Source organism: Echiichthys vipera, assembly GCF_963691815.1.
Source record: "Echiichthys vipera genome assembly, chromosome: 8".
In the NCBI taxonomy this organism is placed as follows: Eukaryota; Metazoa; Chordata; class Actinopteri; order Perciformes; family Trachinidae; genus Echiichthys; species Echiichthys vipera.
In genome coordinates this window covers 22,229,792-22,257,437 of record NC_139833.1, presented here as the reverse complement: position 1 = coordinate 22,257,437, position 27,646 = coordinate 22,229,792, and the positions used below count along the sequence as shown (strand labels likewise).

General features: G+C 39.4%; 1 protein-coding gene across 2 annotated transcripts in view; it reads right to left on the bottom strand.

The window, feature by feature from the left end:
• Window positions 1-27,646, bottom strand: part of cdkal1 (CDK5 regulatory subunit associated protein 1-like 1) — a 336,709-nt gene that overhangs the window by 125,352 nt on the left and 183,711 nt on the right. For both annotated transcript variants that reach the window (XM_083918841.1, XM_083918840.1), the window contains exons 11-12: window positions 13,955-14,135; window positions 1,279-1,341 (exon numbers count right to left, since the gene is read on the bottom strand). In XM_083918841.1, coding sequence (XP_083774967.1) covers window positions 1,279-1,341; window positions 13,955-14,135 — 244 coding nt within the window. The remainder of the gene's footprint in view (window positions 1-1,278; window positions 1,342-13,954; window positions 14,136-27,646) is intronic.

Sequence of the window (27,646 nt, the reverse complement as noted above, 5' to 3'; positions counted from 1 at the left end):
GATGCATGCTCCATCTGTACTATTACTGTGTGTATGTGTGTGTGTGTGTGTTTCAGTGTGTGGGAGCAGAGACCCATGCCTGCCACAGTGGAAACGTGATCTCTCCAATATAATTTTAATTAGTATGTAACTTATAACAACAGCACCACAGGCACAAACTCCTCTAGAGGTATAAACTCTACTTTATACCGTGGCTAATGCGAGCATTATGACACCTGCAGCACCACCTCTACCAAAATCAGCCGCGCTTGTAAAGAAAATACTGAAAGTTAAAAATAGTTTTAATATCGTGCATAGTGTCGTCTCATGAGCTGAGGGTCATGTCACACCCCTAGGCCACTGCCTTCCTTCTTACACTATGTTTCTACTATATATTTGTCATCATTTGTTATTTACATGATCAAAGCAAAAATTTAAAAAAATTAAGTGGGACATATATATTAGTCTGTGTGTAGCCATACACGAGGACAGTTTAAAATGTCAACTTAAAATATTCCTTTTTCATGACGGCAGAAAAACGTACTGACAGCTGTGATCATGGGCTTGTCACTTTCAGAAGGACATCTTTATATAAAGAGCTAAGCACATACAAATACACACACACACAAACACACATTGCTGTCACAAGGGTCTCATCATCATAAGCATGCCTGAAGAGAGGCACACTCAGTTTGCTGTCAGATGTTAACCTCAACCTAATGTATGAGCCCACACACACAAATATATACACATACATTTGAGGAGATTTATATTTGACTTCAGAATTCAATCTCTCACACACACACACACACACACACACACACACACACACACACACACACACACACACACACACACACACACACACACACACACACACACACACACACACACACACACACACACACACACACACACACACACACACACACACACACACACACACACACACACACACACACACACACAAGCACAATGTAATCAGGAACAAACACTCAAGCTGTCCACATCCACTAGATTGCCGACAAGGGGTGTCCATCTTGAGCAGACAACAAAATCCTCACAGCTATAAAGACAATATGATGATGGTGACCTATAACTACTTTTGATGTCAAGTGAAAGCTTCTGTTCTCAAGGTGAATGAGGCTAAAGTCATACTTTCCCCTTCAACATATAGGTTGCAGATGCAAAGAAAAAAAATCAAAGACCCGAACATTTTAAGGGCAAAACTGCATCAGGCAGATACAGAAACATAAACAAGAGAAGTGATCCAGGAACAAACACTAAGAGATGTCTTACCTTGTGGTCGTAGGGGTTGTAAGAGTGGAAGAGTTGTGATAGCTCTTTAGTCCTCTGCTTCTTCTGTAGACAAGGAAAAAAACATAAAAGTTTAAAAGCCACCTGTATTATATGTGTATAATACAACGAAAAATGTAGACAAACATATGGGCCTTGATGATTAATTCATGTAGATTTAAATGTAAATAACAGTCAATAGATAGATAAAACCAATTCATCTAGACAGGTGACAGTAACCCATGCATAGGTGACATCCTCTGTTTTTCTCTTCTCTTTCTATGACCATTTGAATTGTGACTCTCTCTGTGCTTTAATGTCTTCTTTGATTTATTCGTTTACAATGTTGTTATGGACTTGTAAAGTCAATTTTTAACACAGTTGGTGTCAAAGATAATAAAACAGTAAAATGTGCCCTGAAATTCCCTGTATAACATTAATAAGGATGTATATACTTTATAAATCATATTTTTCATACATTGCCTACCAAACTAATAAGCCAAACAAAATAACATAGTGTTGCTTGGCACTTCTTCATGCACTGTCTTGCAGATAGACTATATTGACATATGGTATAACTACGGACACACAGTAAAGTTTCACTCATGTTAACTTATTGGGTCACTGAAACAGAAGGGAAAAAACATCAGTGTGGCCTAGAACAATGCCTACAGTAATTCATTAAATCTATAAAATATGGAATGAACAGAGGGAAAAATGTATTTGCCCACCAGCTGTGGCAGAAAATATTTCTCATTTTACTCTGTGTTAAGTCTGGCCTTAACCTTGCATGTCCTTAAAGTTAAATGAGATGCACAAGCATGAGACATGACTGTTTGATGTGTGGCAGTTGTTAATGCAATCAGTTATATGAGGACGATACCGTTACAAAGAGTGCTAATTAGCTTGCTGATTAGGCCATGTCTGGCTAAGGGGGAAGGATATATGTATATGCTTCTGTAGCTAAAGGGAGTAAGCATTCATTGCTATGCCTTCTCCTCTTCCCTCCCTCAGTCTTGTCAGTGTATGTAAAAGGCTGGATTCAATGTCCTCAGGCCAGATCTGTGCATACAGTATCAGCACACAACCTCTGCTATCACACATAGGCATCATTATAGTGTGACAGTTGACTGCAGCTTGAGGATGTGAAGAAGAGAAGGATGAATGCAGAGAAGGAAGAAAAATATTTTCATGTGTAAAAATTTGAAAAAGGCCGCACTCACACTGTCCATTCGTACCGTGCTTTAGGGTAATGGTCCCCCCTCCCTCTACCCCTGCTGCACAGGCCCGCTTATACGTCTTCACCCCTCAGGGACTTAGTTTTGTCTGACTGTTTTTGAATTTTTTCATTTTTCCAAATCTGAAGTAAAACACGTGCTCTTACACGTGTGCACGCTCGTGCCCATAACATGTGCATCTTTGCTTTAAAAAAGCCCACCTCTCTCAACGGGGCCACGTCCTGCAAGCGCACCGTTCCTGGGCGTGGAACAGTTGTACTCACACTGGTCAAACTAACTAGACATCAGGTCGTGAAGCTAAGAAGTAGTTTCAAAAGTTAGCATAAAATTGCTATGCTAATGTCCTCAGAGAGGAAGAGTGGAGAGGATAAGGCACTAAAAGAAGTGCCAAACAAAGTGACCAGAGAGGATGTGGTAAGAAAAATAAACACAGCTAAGTTGAGGGAAGTAAGGTGAAAAAGGTATCAGGATAATATGTTTCAAGGTGGCGACTGTACTACCTGTCCTTGGCCAACTACCACTTTGTCTTTCCAGTCTGGTCTCATTCCCAAAGGCATTGGGCTTTCAACTGTAAACCTGTCCGTGGTAATGTTAGACGCTCAGAGCAAGTGCTCCAGGATTAAGAACGACAAACTCTGCCTTAGGAGGCAACTCACCCGAAGACTGCGGTCCCCCATGTCCTGTGTGTCACTGTATTGTAGTTACGCACACCCACAGTCTTTTCCTGACCATAACCGAATACGTAAGTAAGTTTTATTGCCTAAACCTAACTATGTTTTTTTTCTTGTCCTACTGTCTAATCCTTCCATCTGTGTATCTCTTCACTTCCCCACTCTCCAATAAATATCCATTCTGGACATTCTGAAGGAGCTCTAAGTTTAGGTTTTGGTGTTAGTTAATTAATTAATTAATCCGGTCATTTATGGACAATATAACAAATTGACTATACAGGATATTCTTTGACCGAAAAAAGGTGTAGGCTGAAGCCAAAGCTTATTGTGCCTACCCTTAATACTTAAAGCCTTACCCCATTGCTACCCAAAATAGCAGTGATCATTATTTCTTAAATATTTATATTAAGGGGCAGCCGGTGGCTGGGTGGTTCGACACCGACCTGCGGCCCTTTGCTTTGCCTTTGTCTCACCCTCTCTCTATCTCGCCCCATTACTTGTCTGTCCTATATAATGGAGGCTTGAAAAACTGCCAAAAAAAATCTTTAAAAAAAATATTTCTTTTAATTAATTGTTGCAACTATTCAACAAACTGATCTGTTTTTCACATTTGTCCTTGCACTCTTTTTTTCTGAAAATACAAAGGGTGAGCATTTAAGCTTTAAAATGTTCTTTCAGATTGCTATTTAAAAACTTTTTTAAAATCTATTTATGCTTTGTTCACCACTATTACCAACTAAATACCCCCAGGGATCACTAAAGTGCCTCTTTTCCTGTAATCATTGGCCCTGTCTGTCTACTATCCTCTCATTGTTGTATTCGCCTGATTCCCTATCGCTCTATCTGCCATGAGCTCTAAAGAAACTCTCTTGTTTTCTTTGACTTTCAGTATCCCTCAGGGCTCCTTCTCTCTCTCTCTCCCTGTGTTTTTCTCCAATGAAGGAAAACTCATACAAATCAAAGTCTGCCCCTCCACATTCTCTCTCTGCCTGGAGCAACTTAGGTGAGAGCAGTTCTCTCATCATTACTCCTCAACAACACCGTTCTATCCCCTCCTTCCATCCCTTCATCACTCTCCCCATAACTCCGTATTCAATGATGCTCAAGCGTGTGTGTGTGTGTGTGTGTGTCTGGAACTGTAAGACAGACGTAACCGCAGGTAAGGATTTCTCAACCCCCAATGAGCTCCCAGCAGAATTTATCCAGTTCAGCAGCACACACACATACACACATGTCTACAAAAACAACATGTGCTTCCACATTGACTCAGACAAACACATGCTGTATAAAAATGGACAAAGATGTGAAGACATGCCCAGTACAATGTGATTAGAATGCCAACATACAGTAAAAACAGAAGTCAGAATCAGCTGAAAGAAAAAGCTAAATGAGACAAAGAGAACAAAACTGATTAGAGGAAATCTTCAAAATGGAGACAAAGAGAGATCCATTTCTCATTCCCCATCATAACAGGATTTAATGGAGGTAGTGGAAAACTCATCTCATTTCTTGTAATCCTAGTGATTTGTAGTTTCTGAAGTGATGCTGTCACTTACATGGAGGTTCGAAGGGGGATATTTGTGATGGTAAAAGCTGGTTTAGGGGAAGTGAATGAAATATTCTCATTGTCCCACAACAAACGCTGCAATTGAGCAAAAACTACTTCCAAAGTTGCACCTGTGGTATTAATCAGTTGCCAATAGTGTGTGGATAACCAACCCGAACCTAATGGGATCTGTCAGACAAATACATTTATAAATGATAGTTGGGTTCAGGTTGGTTTAGGCCTACTTGACATGGTGCGAGCTCTCGTTTTAGTGAAAATATAGTACAAAAATGATGGACCTACTGTCTATGTTGGGCTATGCCTTGATCAGTGCTGGGGTTTGATACGTGACAAAGCATGAACACAACGTGAATATTCATGTAACACAAACTTCAGCTGACATTAACTGTGTCAGGTTTAGACAGAAAGATGCGGCCCGTTTTATCAACCTGCATTAGAGTAGTTTAAACTATATAAATGTAAATGTGTTATATTAATGAACTTGCCTTGCCTTGTCAGAACGATATGAATAATTTCTTTGGTGCCCTTATATAACTTTACGTCGAGACAAAAGATAGAATTGGTCAATAGACCTATATACACTACTATATACAGTATTTCCATAAAATAAATCGTAGTTAAATTAAAACACACAAAAATGAAATATTGTTAAAATACAATAGCAACCTCTTTCTAATACAGATCTTAAATCTAACGAAAGAAAACAATATTTATATATTTACAAAATTCAAGACCAGCCTGTTAAATGTCAATGGTTTAGGTATTCAGTGTTACCTTTTCTATTCCATTGTATCTTTAACTCTAAGAGCTATATCAGTGTGCTGAATAATGAAGCCATGTCTGCGCACATGCATGCGTTTTGTTCATCAACCAGAGAAGTTAATCTAGCATGCCATCAGGGTTGTGTTAGTGACAACCCAGCAATGCAGCACAGCCACTATGTGTGTGTGTGTGTGTGTGTGTGTGTGTGTGTGTGTGTGTGTGTATGTGTGTGTATTTGTGTGAACCTGTCACTGTGGTGATGATGAACGATCGTTGTTACCATTACATCCATCTGTTGTTGCCACCAGAGACGGATGCTTCGTCTAACGGGAAGTGACATTACATGGTTGTGTACACTTGTATTCATACAGACTCCAAACACATGCAGAAGCGGTGTAGACAGGAGCAAACACTCTGCTGCCAATAACGTGCAAAATTGTACATGCTTGAGAAAAAGACTGATGTTCAACAAACTTTTTTTAATGTAAAATATAGGCACAATGCCGTAAAGCTCTGAGGTAACCTATGCAATTACCCTGACTAAGCTATGATTTTTTGGTAGTTAATGACACTATATGAATAGATACAATATTAAGACAAAGGGAATAGCTGCCTTCAGACTGGAAGCTTTTCATGCACAATAATATTTTAGTCAAACTCACGAACTAAAGACCAAAAAGACTTAAAGGAATCTAAAACTGTGCTTGCACTAATCAAGACATCAAAGTTATAGTCAGTACTTCTATAAGATGTTTACGTGTGTGCATATAAGCATGTGTGTATGTTGTAACCGTTTTGTGAGATGCCAGTTGCAAAACACATTCTCAAATGGGAGTTTGTAAGACAACACAAACAGCAAGGTCCTGCTCTTGGTTAAATGTTTGTGTATTTCAGAGAAACTGCTTAATGTGTGACTCCCTTAGACATGGCATTAGAACTGTGTGTTTGTGTGTGTGTGTGTGTGTGTGTGTGTGCGCGTAGCAAATATATTTATGTCAGTGTGTCGAAGTGTGAGTGTGTTGTGGGGCAAGGTAACAGTGATCTTGCATTAGCCAGAACTAGAACAGTATGTACCCGTTTGTCTTTCCCTAATGAGAGACAGATGTTAGTGCTATAGAGCCTATAGAACCCATGCCGTGTGTGTGTGTGTGTGTGTGTGTGTGTGTGTGTGTGTGTGTGTGTGTGTGTGTGTGTGTGTGTTATTTTACTCCAACTAAAACCTTTGTCATAATCTGTGTGTCGCTGTATCTATAGGTGTTTTTACACTAGACAGCAAGCCGGCAGTTTGGCTGCCTTGGCTCGATTTCTATGTAAATACAGATTTGCGGCTTGCCAGTACATTGGACAGAGGTGTCGATAGCGTGAACTGTTGTGCGACCCACAGTCAGGAGATTTAAAAGCAGGAAACGGCTGATCACTGGAACGAGAGACAGCAAGTCATCACCTGTTCATCACTTCAACCACGACAGCAAAATATCAACCTTAGAGAGATGAGGAACAGGAAAACCTTCTAAATCCGTGAAATGCTGACCATCATGGTAGAGAAACTTGTAAATACTCAGATCACGGGGAGGGTGAGTTCTTCCGACGCATATGCTGTACGTCACGTCATATGTTTACGTCTATCCCAGAAAGCCTGGTTTTTGGGAAAAGACGAATATTACGCCTCGGTTTTCACATTTGGTGCCTTTGCCTGGCCACCAATGTGACGACTTTTCTGTATAAGAACACTTAATGAACAAAACACTTCCTAAAGCATCACAATGAGCGGTCACAATGGTGAGGCTCTGTACGTGTGTGTGTCCTTTCTCTCTCTACAGAGGTCACTACACATGACATGTTCTAGTTATGTTGACTCATGTCATATCTGCTGCATGTGTTGTTGAAGAGATATTTTGCTGATTTATTTAAATCTAGCTCTGTGTCTTGGCAGTGTGGGCAGTATGTCTCCATGTTTCCAGCAAGCCCACAGCTCCACACTCACTTGTTGCCTGGTCGCCGGGTAACGCAACACAGACTTTTCCACCTGCATGCATCACCCATATTGCAATGGTACAGAGCTGGTTAACGATCACCAAAGTATCCCTTTAGTTGAGCGAAGTTATTACAAACCACGATATTAGGCAATAATAAAAAATAAAAAAAATATATCCATTCTAGACATTCTGAATATGCAGTACTGTATGCTCTAAGTTTAGGTTAAGTTGTTTGTTTATTATTACCATAAATATTATTAATATAGAAAATTGACTATATGTGATATTCTCTGACCGATAAAAATGTGTAGGCTGAAGCCAAAGCTTATTGTGCCTACTCTTATACTAAAAGCATTTCCCCAGTGCTACCCTACATAGCAGTGATCATTATTTCTTAAATACTTATTTCAATTAATTGATGCAACTATTCTATTTATGCTTTGTTCACCACAATTACCAACTAAATACCCCAAGGGATCACAAGTTCCTAGTTTATACAGTCTACACTTATGTGCTACTTTTGATATCTTTAACACCCAGCAGATCCATGTTACTGTCACACCCTGCAGCAAGTTAACAGCATACTGGTGATGTATTCAGGTAAAAAATGCATTTCAATGTGGCAAGCAAAAACTGTGATCATTAAAATGCAATGTGTTATCCCTTCCATTAGTAGTGAACTAGGTCCTCATTAATCAAGTACGTGCCTACCTGGTCCCAGACAGCAACTTAACCATTAACTCAACCTTAATACCTGTTAGACTGCCTTTAGTCAAGTGTTATTATCTCCCCTGATACGTGTGTGAGCGAGTACGTGTAAGACAGATTGGAGAAAGCTTGCATGTGTATGTGTGTCTATGCAAATGTTTGTGTGTGTGTCCAGGCGTAGATAAATGATAGTGATGCTAGGAGATGGAGCTACTAGAGGCTGGCCAGCTGCTTCACTTTGACAGCTGCCACACTGGTGCCTTGTGGGTAATGGAGTTCTTAACCAATTACAACCTGGGGAAATTAAAAACACTGTCCCGCTAGAATATCTAATCTCCCTCTCTATCACTTTTTTTCTCCCTTTTGCTCCAGCAGCTGCTCATTCTCAACTCCTCCTTGCAACCCAACACACACACTCCACTCAGCAAGTCCATTTATCAAGGCTAAGTTCTAGTCACCTGGGGATGATTATGGAGATTCAAGCTAATAGCATTCACATCCCTTTATTCTCAACATGCTCCCTCCATCCCTCCATCCCTGTGGTCTCCTATTCTTTCCATCTGCCCTCCTCTACATCCTACATTCTCTCATACATCATCTATTACAACAGGTAATAAGTTAGATCTACAGATACCCCAAAACACCTGGACATCACAGCTGGACCCTCTCCAGCTCCATGGGGTTTCTCTGCTTCACTCACTGACTTACTGAGACAAACCTATCTGTGTGTTTTTCTAGTCAGTTAAGTGTTAATGTTATGGCCTGAAATTAGACTGCTAAACCAATAAAAAAAACATTTCCTACTGTAATATCATCAAAGTGAAATAGTATATGATCAAATATACTAATAAAGTAGGTTTTAGCTACTATAACAGCCAACTAGTTACTCAAGTAACAAGGGACCAAATGTGGAAAACATATTGGCAACACTAAAAAGAGTACACTCTTTAATGTCTTTAATGTCACTTTTACATAATGACAATATGCTTTGGATAATCTGGAAAAGTGTAGCCTAGTTGTCTTATTTCTATTATTCTTATTTCCAAAGAGTTTTGGGCCAACCTCCGTTTCTATATATTAGGTAATTTTCTGTATTGGTCCAAAACAATATGTTGATAATGCAACAGAATAATGGAAATAAAACAACTAGGCTACACTTTTCCAGATTATCCAAAGCATGTTTGTGAATCATTCTTCTCTCAATTCTCATGCCTTCCCATTACCCTGAACACACTCTTACACAGTTCAATACATGTGACAGAGAGTGATGCTTTGTATCTTGAAAAATGGGCTGGTATTGACGGTTACATTAACCAGCTCATCATACAGAGTGTCCACTGCTGTCAAACCACAAGATCCTGTGGACATGCCTGCCCACCTCTAGACATGTTCCAACGGTGCAATGACCTACACTTGCTTTTAAGTCCAAAATCACCTGAGATATTTCTGTCCTGGGATGTACAGTCAATTAAAGAACACTAAATCATTGAAACCTGACTGTACAAAACAAGCTGTGATCTCTAGTCTAGTCTAATATGAGGCTCATGAAACTTTAAAACTACAAATAAGAGACCTATAACATTCAGAGAATGGATGGCTTTTTTTTTTTTAGATATATTGATAAAAAGGGGGGTTCTGAGCAGTTTCGAGAACAGTGCTCCATTTTCCAAAATAATTAAATTCTTCAAATCTCCAAATGTCAAAATTTTTTGACATTAATAAACGGTGAGTGCTAGGGCCCGAAACGTTACATGGTGCATTAAAAACGCTATTTGGAGCTGATTCTGGTGTGCGGACTCACCGTTTATTCTTGTACTGCTTTTTTATCCGGCACCCAGTACTTATCTTTTGTGGAAGTGCGTGCCTCTTCAACTTTCTTTCAAAAGTTTTTGACATCAAATCACAGCATGGACTTTTCTTATTTTGTATTCCTCAAGATCTTGGTGTCTTAATGTGGTTTGTTGGAGGGATTTTGGACCATTTTTATCAATTCTTGAGCACCAAATGTGTGTAACGAATGATAAACACAAACATTTTCTACACCAAATTATTGTATGATACATAATAGAGTTAAATTGCCACCATATACTTCCATCAGGTTCTAAGCCCTTATACACTCTAAACCTTTTTAATAGGTGCCTAACCAAAACACAATGTTTATGACAGATTTATGTCAAGAAGAACTTGACGCAGTGCATCTCAAATTAATCTTAGGGTTATCAGCTTTCAGATGATGTATGGCACTTCAATGTTGACTCTACTGTTGACCTGCTATCGCCCCCTAAGCATCCCTTCATGGACAAAGACCAGCTTCATCACAGCAAAATGGTGAGACTTGACATCCTCAACCACATTGGATGTTTCATTTAGTAGGTGAACACTCATAGAACTTCAGATGCCACAATGGGCATGTCACTGTTACTTTCTGTCTCATTTTATTTCCTCAATGAACCTGCCTTTTAGCGCTCTCGCTCTCTCTCTCTCCCTCCCTCCCGTGGCTATTCAACACAGTTGTGTTCCAGACAAACCATCTGGTGGACTTTATTAATGACTGACCCTACATGGCCTAGACGTTGCCTAGCTGCCACCACTTGCTGTGTGTGTATCTGTCTGTAGGTCTGTGTGTGTGTGTGTGTGTGTGTGTGTGTGTGTATGTCTAAGAACAGGTGCCTGCTGACTGATGATGTGATGTTGTGGGCAGCTTTAACCACAAGAGCAGGTGTACTGGTTACAGGGACCCTAACATATTATTCTGACTCTCTCTCTCACCTTTTGCTATTCTGTCAAGCACACTTATACTGACAATTAACCTCAAAAATGATTATTAGAAGTGCAGTATGACAATGTGATATTATTCTAGGCAGTTTAAAAAGATACACAAGTGTTCAAGTGAAGCATAGTCATAGTCATTAAATAAACAATAAAACTCTTTCAAAATAATTTCACATGAACAAAAACTGAATTGGAAACGGGAGGCTTCCACAGGAACCAGCGATATGCTACATTCTGACAACCAAAGAGCTGTTTGGGGAGTGAAGCCTTGGATAGATGTGTGCTGACATCCAACCGCTGACAATAAAAGTCGGATGAAACAGATGGAGGAGAAAGAAATGAGAGGGGAAAAAATATAAGAAGAGAAGCATTGATGTGGTTGTCTGGGGATTGATCCCTCTAAGACACACTCAGCTTTTCCTCAGAGAATGAAGAGCGATACGAGGGATGAGGAAAAAAGAGAATGACTTATGAAGACGCTCCACTTGAAAGAGATGTGTCAACACTTTGATTGTAAAGAGTGGGACTGCAAATGCAAGAAGAGATAGAACACATAATATAGGGTAGAACAGAATGTAGATGGTCAAAGTAAAGAAAAACGGTCAAAGAAAAACATTTCAGGATCAAGAAGCAAGTGTGTCTCGGATTAGATTCAATCAAGTAAGAACTGTAGCATTGTGTTACATACAAATGTTTTTTAACATCTTTGGGAATTGAATGTTCATATATCATCAAAGTGACAAAATAGTGCAACCTCATTAAATGCAGGGCTGCAATTAATGATTAATATTCCCACTAATTCCTAGAATAATTGATTCACCATTTGGTACATAAAATGTCAGAAAATATTTTTAAAGTTAGTTTGCGATTATTTTTCTTGACATATGAATCAGTTCTAATTAAAAAAACATTAATGTTTGTTCTAAGTAAGCAGCTATGATTGAGGTTACTTTGACTAGATTGGAGTACTAAATAAAATAATAGCAGTAATCATTTCTGCTTATTTAGAAGAATCAAATAAACCCAAAATATTTATGTATAACTGTGCATCAATGCATGGTAAATGAATATAGAGCAGAAAGTTACACTGGAAATTCATAAGCAACAATGCTGTTAATTTACATTTATATTATAAATAACTGCAGAAAAAAACAATGTATCTGAGAAACCTATGAGGCAAAGGGTCAAGAAAATGCTGGAGCTGCTGATGGTGATGTGTTCAATCCGTGCTTCTCTCACTTACTCTATTACACATACCTTCCTGAACAATTATGGCTTCATTAACAGCTAATTGTTTCATTTGGCAGCAGAGCGCGAGAAAGAGAGAGTCAAACAGAGCGAGTATCTGTCAGGGGTTGTACGTTATTACAGAGAACAATAAAAGTTTCAAATGGAGCCGCAACCACCATGAGGCAATGTGTTACATTAGCCTTTATTAACTGACTGTAGATTTTGGGTTTAAAAACCTCTGCCTTGTGTTGAAGACAATAGGTACTTCTACTTTTAATACAAATAGTGTCTTGTGGGGCTGTCCTCGATTAAATAAATGACTAGTGTCTACTAACACTCATATGATTTTGTTAATCGTTTGGTTGATTTAATTGACAGATCTGTAGAACTGAGTTTCTCCAAAAAGAATCCTGTCAAAACACCTCTTTAAATATTGCGATTACCAGAAACTTGCTTATAAGTATCTTGTTAATAAGTCATTCAACATGAAAACACATTAAAATTATTTACTGACTAAATAAGTCTTAGTCCACCAAAATGCCAGATTAGTCGACTACTTGTCTTGAAATACTTTTAAAGTCAGATTATTATACAATAACTTGTAATCATAATAGCAGAATTTCACCCCTCTTTGTGGTAACTCTGAAAATAATCCATTTACAAAAATATTGCTCCCCTGTTTTGGATTATCTGGTCCCAGTTAACTTCCGACTGTTTGCTTTCATACTGTATGTGTAACATGTGTGTCTGCTTGTCTAAAAGGGAGTAAGACATCATAACACTCTCCACCACACACGTCTTTCAGGATTAGAAATATTAAAATTCATACAGAAGTCCTGAAAGAACTAGAACATGCTTTTACATTTTCAGCTGACAAGAGTCCAGCTTGTGTTTCTCTCAATACACACACATTTTAATATGTTGGTTGTTTTTAAAGGTAATATAACTTATTTAGTCAAAGATTTATGTGTGGGTTTTTTGGTGGTGTGGATTTTTTGGTTCATCTACACAGTGGAGTGTTGTTAAATCATTATGCAATGGATATTAGACACTGACATAATCTTCTGCGTCAGACATGTAAAATTAGAAGCATCTTGATAAAGCAAGCATAGAAAATAGAAGTAGGGCTGCACGGTTGTGTAGTGGTTAGCACTGTCCCCTCACAGCGAGAAGGTTACAGATTTGCATCCCGGCCTGGGCCTTTCTGTGTGGAGTTTGCATGTTCTCCCCGTGTCTACGTGGGTCTCCTCCCACAATCCAAAGACATGCACGTGTTAGGTTAATTGATGACTCTACAAAATTGCCCTTACGTGTGAATGGTTGTCTGTCTCTGTTCATCTCTATGTGCCCTGCGATAAACTGGCGTCCTGTCCAAGGTGTACCCCGACTCAAGCCCGATGTCAGCTGGGATCCCCCTGACACCCCCGCAACCCCGACCCCGGGATAAGCGGTTGAAGATGAATGAATGAAGAGCTAGAAGTCTATATATGTGCTTACTGTGATACTGTGTCTGGATAACTGGGATCACTGAGATCACACAACACAATCCACAGTCCTGCACTAAAGGTACTAACCTCTCTGTTAAAGGCATTTAAAAAAAATACTGTGTTCTGTAAATTATGTAAAGGTAAAGTGAATTGCTCTACCAATGTGGTCACATCTCTAATTTCAACACGTGAGCAGTCAAATTAAGATAAATCAAAAATGTCAGATGACTCTTAGTAAAGGACTCTGTGTCTCTTTGTCCACACTCACCACATTTGCTGGTACTTGCTCCATCTTGGCAGCAGGTGTACCGGGTCTGGGGTAGAACTGGTTGATGAAGAGGCTGGGGAATCTGTAGAGTTTCACCAAGTCTACTGTCTCTTGGAAGTCTTCCTCTGTCTCACCAGGGAAACCACAAATTAAATCTGTCGCAACGGTTACACCTGGGACCCTAAAAGAGAGACAGAAAAAGCCTTTAATCAAGTCATATACCAAAGTTTTTTTTAACGTCTGGCTGTAAAACCATTTTTAAAAAACTACTGGTGAAAACGTCTGCTTAACTTCTGGTGTATCAACAAAATAGCATGATGATGCTTTGACCTCGTTTAGATACAAGTTAAAATTAAAACAAAACAATTCACATTTTCCTACTGTTGATACATGCCTTAGAATGTGCATAGCATTAAAAATGGCTAAAGCTTTTCCCCATGGACTAATTTAGCCAGTCAAACTCTGATTATCAACCTCTCCTACCAATCATCAACTATTGATTATAGGCCAACTGGCTCATTGGACTAAGTAGGGCTGTAGGGTGTGGGAATAGATGCATCAATTGGTTCTATGTACGTTGTTTGTTTGTATTGACAGCAGTTAGACGGCTTGACAAAGAACTATAAGGCTAAGTAATAGTTGTCAGTCAGAAAACCATATACATACTTGACATTCCTATGAAAATGTATGCTGTTTTCACATGTCTGAATACAGTTTCAATCATTAGGCCTGATCCTAAATCTAAAAAATTGTGCACTACCATAAAGGGCAAAATTAGCAATATGAGAATTCTGCAGGACACAACATTATTCTGAGCTTAAAGTCAGACTTGGAATAGTATCCAATACGGAAATATTAAGGAAAAAAAAATCAATACAAGAGAGCAAAGACATCGATTACATGTTTGCTATCACATACAGCGAAATAGGAATGTGAACTGGAACATTTAATGTGTTAAATAACAAGCAGTCTACAACAGGCAAGGATGTAATAACAGACAAGTGAACAGATTTGCTTTTTGAAAAACTTTTGGAAGGAAAAGAAGAAAAATTAAGAGGAAGATCATAGACTGAGTAAACTATCAGTCAGCAGTTTTTTTTGACTTGCTTCTTTTTTATTCACTCTGCCTTCTCTTCCGCTTTCCTCACTAATTTTTAAAAAAGCGTATCAGCTCTGATGTTGTAATTCCTTAACTGCATATGTTCCCTGCTCTCAGAGATAAGCGCCTGGCTGCAGAAGTGCTTACATAAAACAAAGACAGTGACGAAATGAAGAGTGTGGATTTCAAGAATATATATTTCTTGAAAATCCACGAAAACAGTAAAAGCAAAAACACAAGAAACAAACACACGTAAGCGCCAAACCAACAAAGAAAAAGACAGCTCGACAAAGACGTTAAGAATGGAAAAGAAATTTTCTCTGCGATCGACAACATGATGCATCTTTAATTACATTAACTTCCTGCATCTGCAACCCTATGATAACCTCTGACCTATTGATGAGTTCGGATTGGCTTGTGGTCATTAATATTAACCAATGGCCTGCAGGCACAGGCATCCTTGACCTCTAAGATCTGCCAACTACCCTATGGAAAAGTAGAACTAAAATAAAAAAAAGAAAATCTGAGCATGTAACGGCTAAATGGATGCATAAATGAATAATTTTCTATTCATGATTAAAACCTACTTCTTGAACCCCCCTGAGTATAACCCAAAATATGTACATGGTTGTAATCATTTACTCTGTTAGGTAAACAAAGGACTATTTGCAGTATGTAGACTTTATACAATTAAACAAGTGGCCTTAAAAAAACTGAAAGATAGTTCATGTATTGGAGCCAAGGTTCCCTGCTGTGTTGATGTGTAACCACATTATGGTCATCAGTAGGCAGCATTTGTCAGTGTGCATGTTTATTCAAATTGCCACATTTTAGAAATGTTGTGGTTTGACTAAACTCACATCATTTATTGCTATTAAAAGTTCTTGCCACAAGAGTATTAAATATCTATTATATATTCCCCCAAGCAATTACATTAGTGGCAGTAGGAGGGGAAGTAAATAAAATTAGCAAAGTGAACAAACAAGCAATTTTTTTTTCTAGCCTCAAAAGATAACCCTCTGTTGCATCTCCCCAGGGCTTGCATATCCAATTTGCAATGGTCCTTTGGTAATCATGGTGGTGAGGAGGTATGCTGTGGGTAGTCAGTAGATCCTTTTCATTCTTACAGCAGTGCTAAAATTTACACCACTGCTGGAAAAATGTACAATGCAGGCCAGAGGTGCAAAGTCACACATGGAGATGGAATACTGAGAGAAAGAGCAGGGAAAGAGACTGGTGTGAATTGGCTTTGTGGATCTTCCTAAGGTGGAGACTGAGAGGGAAAAAAACATGCGCAAACACACATTTTGACACCTCTGTCTCTCCCAGATCTAAGGGTGACAGAGGTGAGATGTGTGGTACTAATGAACAAGAACCACACAGATAGTCTCCTTGTTAAAATGTGAGAGGAGAAAGCTTTCAAAAACAGAGTATAGAAAACAGGCAGAGGCAAAGATACAGATGATGACAGATCAGGTGTAAGCTTGTTCTCAATTAAACCGCAGCAGTGAGAGGGCTATTCTTAAAACTTCAAACTTGAAACACAGGTCTGCATATCAAACCTGGGATGAACATTTGTCAGAAAGTACTGGACATCGTTTGAACAGTGGGCGGAATTTGTGTTTAAATTTCCAACAAGCCCATCAGTTTTATGTTCCAGTATTCATCCATCATATTTTGCATCGCATTTCTATTTCAAAAGTCAAAAAGCTCTACAACATAATAACTGATCCAATGTTTTTAAAAAATACTTCATTTACAGTTTTTTTCAGAAAAAAAGAGAGAACACTGAGGCAGTCAACAAACAAGAATATTAGCCGCCTCTTCTTCTTCTTCTAAGGCTGCATAAATAAAAAATAAAAAACTCCACACAAACAAACAAATGCACACATATACACACAGATTTATACACATCTATATGCATATCATATACACATACACAATAAATAAATAAATAAATAAATAAATAAATACATAAATAAAAATTAATCAACTGTAAAACAACTGACCGGAATACTCTACTATACATGTTTCTATGGTCATCCACTTATACAATTACATTGTTTCCGCAAATATGCTGAAGAAACTGTTTAAAATTGGGTAACTTTACATTTTTCTCCATACATAAAGTACTAGAGAACTCTATAAGCCAGGTGTCGAAACAGGGGGATATTTCTTTAATCCAAACATTAAGAATAATTGTTTTTTTTGCGATCCCATGCTGGATTGACTTTTCAAAGTGAATTGAGTTTTCCAATGATCTAAAGCTTCTAGCTGTTATGGCCAGCCAAGGATTGTTGTTTCTGGGTTGGGGTGGAGATCATGTCCATAAACGTTAAAGTAGCAACAAAAATGCTTGACCAGAAATTGTGAAGTTTGGAGCAGAACCAAAACATATGAGCCCAGGGTTCCTGACTGTTTACACTCAGTGCAAAGTGGTGGTGAGGATGGATAGAATGAATGTAATTTGACATGTGAATAATGGAACAGATGTATGACCTTATACTGAATCAGTTGGAGCCTTGAAATGATTGAGCCAGAGTGTATGCTGTGTAGACGTTTGGCATAGTCATCTTCTGAAAGGCTTTGGAGTAGCGCTGGGAGAGAAGTGTACCTTATTTCTTGTTCTATGGCTACCCATGATGGCGTTGTGTCTTTAGGCTCATCAGGATAAGTGCCCTGGCAGTAGGTAAGGGCACGATCATTGGCTGCCCAGTAGTAGTGCTGGAAGACATTTAGAACCAGTCCTCCAATGTCTTAAATAAGGCTTTTGGCAGAATAATTGGTATAATTTGAAATAAATACAGACAATTGGCCCAATGTTGAGTAGGGCTCAAATATAGTTATGATTTCAACTTTTAAAGAAAAGGAAGATGATCAGGTATGTCAGAGTTAACAACAATTAGTATTGATTAAAGATCATATATATATATATCTCTATCTATCTATCTAAAGAGAGAGATAAACAACATCTTCATGAAAAAAGTTGTGTCACATGCTACATGACGCAGAGAGCATCATACAGCACAGGAATTAATGCACGGACTGATGTTGGATGTAAAGGTAAAAGAGAGGGACAAAAAATAAAAAAATAAAAGGTTGTGTGAAAAAAGTTCTCTGATGTTCATCACTTTTATTGCCTCTCAAAATGGCATATTTAAATGCTTCTTAAATGTCTGTTTATATAAGCTATGTTTAATTAGTTCTCTGTTTAACGATGTCTGAGACTATGAATCATCTGTTTTGATGGAAAGTAAACTAATATCCTATGACTATGTAATGTACACGTCTAAATGATGAGAGAGGATGGCCCGGTTTTTAACAACAGCTAGCAGTCACTCACTAAACCTCATGACTAATGCTGCGCTTCCTGTAGCTACGTGAGTATAACAAGACAATACAGACCCAGAAGCCCTTAAATTAAAAGAGATAATAGGGCAGGAAAAGAGGTTTGCGTTTGTTCCTGTCATTTCTCCTCCTGCCCCATGGAGGCAAAGAGACCAGATCCCTGAAGACAGTAGCCCCCATTAGCAATAATGTGCTTCCAGTCTGAGTTAGCATTTACACAGGGAGAATGTGTTCATAAGAGACTTAAGACATTTAATTAAAACTCAAGATAAGCACACAGTCAGTCCCCTATCTGCCTCAATGAGTTGAATTAAGTTTCATAAAACACACCATTGTCTTAAGCACAATGATTATCAACTCTTTGTTTGCTGAGGGTCTCATACGCGCATACATGTGTGTGTGTGTATGTGTGTGTGTGCGTGCGTTTCCATATACGTACAGCCATTCTGTATTCAAAATACGTGCATGTGTATGCAAGCGTGTTTGCACAACAGATGCCTGTGAGCGGCCCCCGTGATAAGATGAAGGCAAGACCACAGGGACAGAAGAAGCCTGAAAAACGACAGCAAGGAAAAAAAGACGAGTATGTGAAAGAGTGTGTGAAGAGGAAGGCGATGGGTGGAGGGATGGAAGGATGAGAGTGGAAGAAAGACAATCTGGGAAGGTAAATATTTACCTATTCATCTGACGGAAAAGAGACCATGCAACCCATCTGTGCTGCAGTTAGTGCACTGTGTGTGCGTTCTGTGAAATGATAATGCGTGACACAGTGGGGCCACTGTAGCATAGGAGTCGGACAATGTAGGGAGAGAGAGATGTGGCGATGAGGAAAGAGAGAAAGAGATGAAGATGTGCTGTGGGGAGGTTTGTTGTCAAAATGTAAAAAAAAAGTTTGGAAAGCTGCTGGCTTGAGGAAACTCAACCCCTAAATAAAACCCCAATTACATGAAATCTACGGCTTTAGAGCAGCAGCTGGGGTGAGAGTGAAAACAAATTCTACAAGGACTGAAGATGGAATATTAAAGAACCGCGACATAATGTGTGAAAATGATGTTTAAGTCAGCCATAATCAATGCTTAGGTGGCGATGCACAGTGGGGTTTTCACTACAGATGTTCAGTTCTCATAGGAGCCATCTGTCCTCTCCGGTGCTAACATTCACGGCCATCTCGTGATATCATAAAAGATTGAAAGTTTTTGACTGCTACCTTAAGATCGCCCACCTACAGCACATCCATATGTCACAATGTTACCATAGGTCATGTCATTGTGAAACAAAAATGATAAATTCTTGAATAAATTTAAAGTTACTTTTCCAGACACTTTCCTGTTACAACAAAAAGCACATTTTTCAATGATCAAAATAATTCCCTCTGTGAATTGTGCAGGAGCACAAAGTGGTTTCTTCAAAATGCTGCCAATGTTTCAGGAGCCTTCAACTGCTGCTAGGTCACACTTCAAATACTTGTTTGAAAATGAAGTTGACTTTATGACTCCTATAAAATCATCTATACAACAGCCTTGCAAAATTAACTTGCCCCTTAAGAGTCTGTGAAATATTCTTAAAATGAAAAAATATCAGCCAGAGGCTTAACTTCTGTTGAAGATGTGATCAAAACCTCAAGAACGTGAAATATCACATCATATGCCTAATGATTCCTGCTGCCTAAAATACAGTCCAAAAACAGTTTAATTTGCATTGTATTATCCAGGTCCCTTCTTTCTGGTTTAATCTTGATTTGTGTTGCTTTCTCTTAAGTTTTTTTCAGGTGTGGTTTCCTACCCTCACCTACATCTTGGTTATCGTTTCTTTGAGATTGCAAAACTGTTGTGTATGCATTTCATAATGATGTAAACTAAGTGAAAACCATCTGATGCCCACGGTATCATACATCTAATATCATACATCTAACAGAAAATGATTGCTTCCTAAAGGAGATAGAAGGAACCTAAGAAAGGGTGAAGAATAGGGACACTTGTGAGGAGTGTGAGCAATCACTCAGACACTTAAGTGTTTGATTTAGCCGTGGCAGCTGGAGGTAATGGCACTGCCATGTAGCAGCTCAATTTACAGGGACACAGAGAGAGAGAGAGAGAGAAAGAGGTCTGCTTGGTTATCACTCACTTTCCTCAACCACTTCCACCATCAAGGATGAAGGAAGGGACTGTCAGAACAGTTTGAAGAGGTGCCAGGTGACGGGACAGATAGCAGGAGGATTTCACACGGATTAAAGCTGTACAGCCAAACAAGGGTTCTCACTGTGGTGCTAATCAATCGCCGTTTTCACATATGAACCCCGGACAATGTCAGGAGAATTAGGTCTGCAGACATTCTGGAGTTTCTCTTTGACACATGCAGTATTCAATGTAGGCGATTCGTAATTTGGTAAAAAAACAATGAAGTCTCTCACTGTTCCTTGAATTTGTTCTGTGAATTTAGTGTCAGCCCTTATTGATATAGGTTCCAAATCTTCTCAACTCTCAGACATTTTCAACCTTCTTTTTCACCACTGGAGATCTGTTTTCTTCCTGTGTCCGCTGCAGCATCATAGAATTCAACATGGTCTCAAAAAGTTTTTAATATCTAATTTATTCTAAAATATAGTTATTTTTTATTGTTCAGAATTTAATAGAATAAATAACCAAGGCAAATAACCAAAACCTTTATTTTGTGAAAAAAACAGTAAGAGACATTTTTGAACAGTAACCATTGTGTCAGTCTTAGGGCTATAGGATTAAATAATAATAATAATAATAAACTTTATTTGTATAGCACCTTTCATACATTAAAGGCAGCCCAAAGTGTTTTATAACAAAGAAAGTATATGCACTAAGTGATTCATATTAAAAAGACACAGAACGAACATAAAAACAGTAACGTGCAAAATTATGAAGATAAAAGATAAAATAATCAATAATAAAAATAAGACCCACTTGAAAATACAATAAAAAATAGAGGAAAGATAGATAATAGATAATATAATTAACATTCAGTTAAAATTGGGTAACAATGACCAGGGTTGCTGTTGCAAGGTTTCAGTCACCTTAGTGCAGCTTGCCATCTTGGAAGAACTTTTAGTTTTTTAGTATTGGTTGAAGTATACACCTTATAAAGATTAATTTGCACATAAGAATGTTCTCAATGAATAACGAGTTTGCAGCTTCCAATGCAGCTGGTGTCGATGACAAATAGACTGAAAAATAAATAGACTTCATAGAAAAATTGATGAGCAAAGTTGGTTGTTGCATTTTGCAAGTAATTCAACGGCTGAAGGTTGCAAAAGAAGCAAAAACCCACTGTTGTATGCTTGAAAGTAGAGAGGTGACAGACAAATGATTGGTTAAGAGGCAGAATGAGACAGGTGATGGCTTCGGGAGGCCTAAGAGGAGCTGTCAAACTGTCAGAGAGACTTTCTCAGCCTGTATCTCTCGCTCATTCTCTCCTTAAGTCCTTGTTTTCTCTCAGTCTATCTTGTGGGTTTAGAAAGTGGAATGTGGAATGCTTTTTATTATATTATACCTAGGTGAAATCCATACACATGCACCAACACATGAACAGACAGTGCTATGTTAAATGCACTGCGACAGTATTCTTGAGTTGGTCTCTTTCTCAGCCTCACATACTTTGTCATCTTTCTCCCTTAATTGTTATTTCTTGTAAATTATTATTTTTGTGGATAACTAATGGGAATAGATGGAATTCAGTTTTGAATATTTTATGAAAAACGGCCATCAAAAAATGTGCGGTGTCCATGTAATGATTATTCTTAAGTCTTATTTTTTCATTCCAATAGGTAAACAACTGATATTGGATAAAAGTCCAAATATGGTGTGTAAACATGTTAGACCACTAAGTGAATACCAAGTCATTTGTCTCTAAACTGGCAGTGCAAAATAACCTCTGTCTTTGTACGGAGCAGGTCATTTGTAAAGATCGAGGTGGCTGCTGTGGAATGAATGGAGAGCAGAGTAAATAATGATCCCTCTGGAGTCATCAGTAAACTTTATCATTTAATGAAACAGCCCGAACACAGCAGAGCAGAACTGCAGTTCAATTTAACACATACACACACAGGCACACACATACTTCATTAGCCTTGGAGAAGGGTAATGAGAACACACACATACACATTTCATTAGTCTGAGGGAGGAGTAAAACGAGTGCAGAGACACCACAAATCCATCCGCACGCCCGCCCGCACGCGCGCACGCACACACACCGACACCCACACACCGACACCCACACACCGACACCCACACACACCCACACCCACACCCACACACACACACACACACACACACACACACACACACACACACACACACACACACACACACACACACACACACACACACACACACACACACACCTAAGGAGGGGCTGCAGTGCAAAGGCATGGCACTCATGACTGTCTAGCCAGGCGTTAAATAGACTGTCTCTTTGCACTTTATTTCAATTTAATCCAACCTTCATTGACATACTCGCAACCCAGTCTGTGATTCATCATCCCATCATCACCACTGTGTTGGCCTGACCTGCACAGATAGGGAGAACATCAAAGCACTAGATAAATGCTGGACATTGTGCAAAAGCCTTACCTGAATCGCATTAGGTGTAGACTTTTCTATACTCTCTCTATCAAGCTGCTTTACCACAGTAAGCTGGAAACATTGTTGAAGACATGTTTTGCTGAAAGTAACTAAACACATCATTCTCTGTTTTTGTACAGAGGGTACATAGATATAAGTGGATGTTCCAATATGCTAAACAGCTGAGTAATTCAAAGTGACATTTTCAAAGTAAGGAAGAATTACCTCTCTATCAAAATGGCTAAATGGAAGTTAAAGGGGCCACTGAGGTAATTGTTTTTCCAAAAATGACCAAAATTGGACATGTGTCTCAGAGTTTAGAGCAGCTTACTTGTAGCAGGAGAAGAGTTTTGGACTCACATGCTAAAGATGCTCAAGCTATATTTGCTTGCAGCTGAGGTATGCAGACACAGTCCGTCTCAATGTTAGACGGTTAACCCTGTAGCCCAACATTACACATTATAGAAGCACAATTGTCAGTAAAGAGAAGAGACAGACTGCAGTGCTGTGGAACCCGGGCACACCTGTTTGTTTCAGAGAGGGGACGAGGTTGTGGATGCTTGCAGAGAATGTTTCTGTAAGTTATTAATCACTTAGAATACTCCGATTGCTGCTTTGCCACTTTTTGACCTGCCTGTGGGTCAACTGTTTCATTCCGCACAGCCAAATGTTGCCGCTGTTGCAAATCAGTGACTACTTCTGTAACTTGCTCAAAAGGCAAACAGACCTGTCCCCCCATTTCGCCTCTGTATTTTTCACATGGACTGCCCCACAACCAAAAAGCTGTGTGAAACGGGCTAATGTAATGTGGAAAACACTTTTTTATGCTGAAGTTGGTTGTTTTCTGTTAGACAGGTAATTAACAGACTAATTATTTCTAACTAACTAATCATTTTATGAATCATTAAGCTGATAGTCACTGGAGCCCAGGAACAGCATCATATGGGTTTCTTCTTGAGAGTGAGGAAGAACCTGTCAGGGAGAATCAATTAGTGCCCCTTTAATGTGTGATTTCTCCACTTAAATGAGCTTCAGAAGGACTGTGATAATCTGCAGTACAGAAGTGGTTTAGCCACAGAGGATATTCTTTTTTTTTTCTTCCCAATTTTTTTGTTAAGCTTTGCAGACAGGTTCACAGGGGAAAACATAACAGCTGTAAAGTCTGTCTGCCTTAAAGTGAAAAAAAAAAATCAACATGAATCCCGCCATCTCTCCCAACAATCCCTGTCAGACACGGCCACAACAACAAACCAAACAACATATAACATAAGTAGATAGGCAATGTAAAAAAATAAAATAAAACTAACTAAGGAAAAATAAATGAAATAATTCGAGGAGGAATAGAAAAATTAAAACGTAAATAAAATTAAAAATTAAAAAAAAGAGGGGGGGGGGGTCTCTCCTTCAAGGCAAAGATCCCCTCTGTGAAAACCTTAACTTCTCTAAGGTTAGACATTGTGAAATTTCACGTAACTAACTTTTATGCGTCGGTGAAGAAACATGTTTCCATGGAGAACATTACGTCTGGTGAGCAGGGTGGTAAAGGCCACAACACATGCAAAGAGCAGGAGGAAGATGTTAACTCAGTATGAGCCCGGGGTGGGCAGACGCCTGCAACTTCACTGCGAAGCCAATATAAAAGTTTATTAATGTTGCAAGCCAATAAGTAGTGGCAGAAATTAGGGACTGCTACCCCTTCAGGTTTAGGGAGTTGAAGAATATGTTTTTTGATACCGCAGGCTTATTCTGCCAAATAAAGGCGTTAATTATTGGTCCAGATTAGCAAAAAACGATTTGTTAAGACAAGTTAGGAAAACAAAAAATTACAGAAACTTTGGTAAAATTACCATCTTGATAAGATTAACCCGGCCTGCAAGGGACAGGGAGAGGCCCGCCCATCTAGCCAAGTCTGACTTGCATTTATCTAATAGTGGCTGAAAGTTCTTTTGAAAAAGGTCCCTGAAGGAGCTGGCAATAAACACCTCAAAATATATGAACCCCTTGTCAGCTGTTTTAAAGGGGAATATGGATTGTGGGAGTGATCTCGCCAAGATGTTGACAAAAAATAACTAACTTTTGTGAATATTCATGCTATGCGACACTGTTGTCACAAATGGGATGTAGAGAAAATATAAATTTTGCCATACAAGTAAGAGTTCTTTATAGGCGACTTCCGGTTTGGCTGAGATGGAGTATGCACGGGTCGAGTCTTGCTCCCGCAATTTTGGATTAATTTTTATGTTTCAGGACCCTGAAATTCACTACAATAGTAACATTCGTCTCATTTGACAGATACACCACCAAAAATGTTGATGCATTTGACCAGACAGATTGTGAAAGGCCAGAGGGCGAAGGCTAGCCCCACAGAGAAGGCAGGCGGCGAGATTGACATGGCGGCCATTGCTGACCTCTCCGTCGAGTTTAAAGCCCTCTCCATCGATTTCAAAGCCTCCATTTCAATGCTTGAAGCAAAGCTGGACCATGTCCACGCCACAGTGTCCGTCCACGCCACAGTGTCCGACCGCGCTCAGAAGATAGGCTCCCTCGAGGTAAATGCAAATCGACAAAACAAGCATCTGTTAACGCTGGAGGCCACCTGTGCCACGCTAACAGAGAGCAACGCTAAGCTGCTGGCTAAAGTCAGCAAACTGGGGTCGTGCAAGCCTCTGCAGTACAGAGGCTCCCCTAGCACCATATACGAGGACTATGTACTGGAGTTGGTGGCAGAGAACCAGAAATAGAAACTTCAGACCCTGTGATGCTGTTCCTGCAAGGCTTGTCATCCCGATGAAGGACGGAGGGAGGAAAAGGCTCTCATTGGTCACCAAGGCGAAAGCATCATAGCATCCACCTACACGAAAGAGTCCTGATGACTGCGGAGGGGTGTTGATTTCACCGCAAACGAGCCGCTGTCATGCTGTCTGGTTAACCATGAGTCTGTGTGTCTCTGACTGTATAGCTGTGCTTTAACAGCCCCAGACTGACCAGAGTTTACTTTTAGACTGCTGAGTTAATAGTTACAGTCTGACCATGAATGAGGCATCTATTTCACTGCTTCTGAAGAAAGACAGGGATCCCACCTCATGTGGCAGCTACAGACCGGTCTCACTTTTAAACATAGATTTTAAGATCCTCGCTAAGGTCCTCACCCTCCGCCTCCAAAGTGTGATGTCATCAATAATTTTGCTATGCAAACCCCCCTGCATCTGTAAACACTAACAGTGTCCGCTCAGCATATTTTCCTCTCAAACGTGGGACCTGGCAGGGCTGTCCGCTATCACCCTTGTTGTTCAACATAGCCATCGAGTCATTAGCCATCTCGCTTAGAAACTCACTCGTTTTGGCCTAGTCCACAAACTTTCCTTATATGCTGATGACCTTCTCTTATTTATTTCAAACCCCACATCCTCCCTCCCCCCAGTTATATCAATTCTGGATCAGTTTTGGCACCTATCGGGGTATAGGTTGAATATTCAGAAGAGTGAGTTATTTTTTGTCAACAACTTGGCAAGATCACTCCCACAATCCATATTCCCCTTTAAAACAGCTGACAATGGTTTCAAGTATTGGGGGGTGTTCATCACCAGCTCCTTGAGGGACCTTTTTCAAAAGAAAACTAGCCGCTACTAGATACATGCAAGTCAGACTTGTCTGTATCTTTTTCAGCATCTCCAAATTTGTCTGAACAAATCATTTTTTGCTAATCTGGACCAACAACTTACCGCCTTTATTTGGCAGAATAAACCAGACCGTATCAAAAAACATAATCTTTAACTCCCTAAACCTGAAGGGGGGCTAGCACTCCCTAATTTTCGCCACTACTTGTGAGCTTACAACACTAATAAACTTCAATATTGGCTCCGCGGTGAAGTTGCAGGCGTCTGCCCACCCTGGGCTCATACTGAGATAACATCTTCTTCCTACTCTTTGCATTCTACAATTTGCTCACAGCTCCCCATAACTGCCCACAAGGTCTCAGCTAATCCGGTTTTAATAATATTAATAGTTAATACCATTGAAATTTGGATCCAGTTCAGGAAGCAGTCGATCCTTGAATAACTATGCGTTTCCCCCTTCCTGCACGACCCTGCATGGATAAGGGCCTCACAATACTTAATGACTTGTATGACGAAGGTGTTTTTGTGTCCTTTGCATTCATGTCAGACGAATACAGCCTGCCTAATAGCCACCTTTTCGGTACTTTCAGATGAGACATTTTATCCGAAAGCAATTTCCACATTTTCTGAACTTCCCCCCTGAAGCTGAGATGGACCAATTCCTGTCTATCAACGTACAACAAAAACGACTGATATGACATTTATAATAAGATTGCTCTTCTGAGCCCAGTCCCCACTTCCTCACCTTTACCACCCTGCTCGCCAGACGTAACATTCTCCTTAAATGGAAACATGTTTCTCCACCAACTCATAACAGTTGGATACGTGAAATTTTTACAATGTCTAAGGTTAGAGAAGTTAAGGTTTTCGCGGAGCGGGTCTTTGACAGCGTTCCACAAAACCTTGGACCCACTGCTGGCTCTTATTAGCAATAGTCTTACTGTTACTCCTGGAACTTCCTAGTGCTGGAAGGAGACACCCCCAATCCCCCTTCCCTTTTTTTTTTTTAATAGTTATCTATTTATTTTTGTTTTTTTTC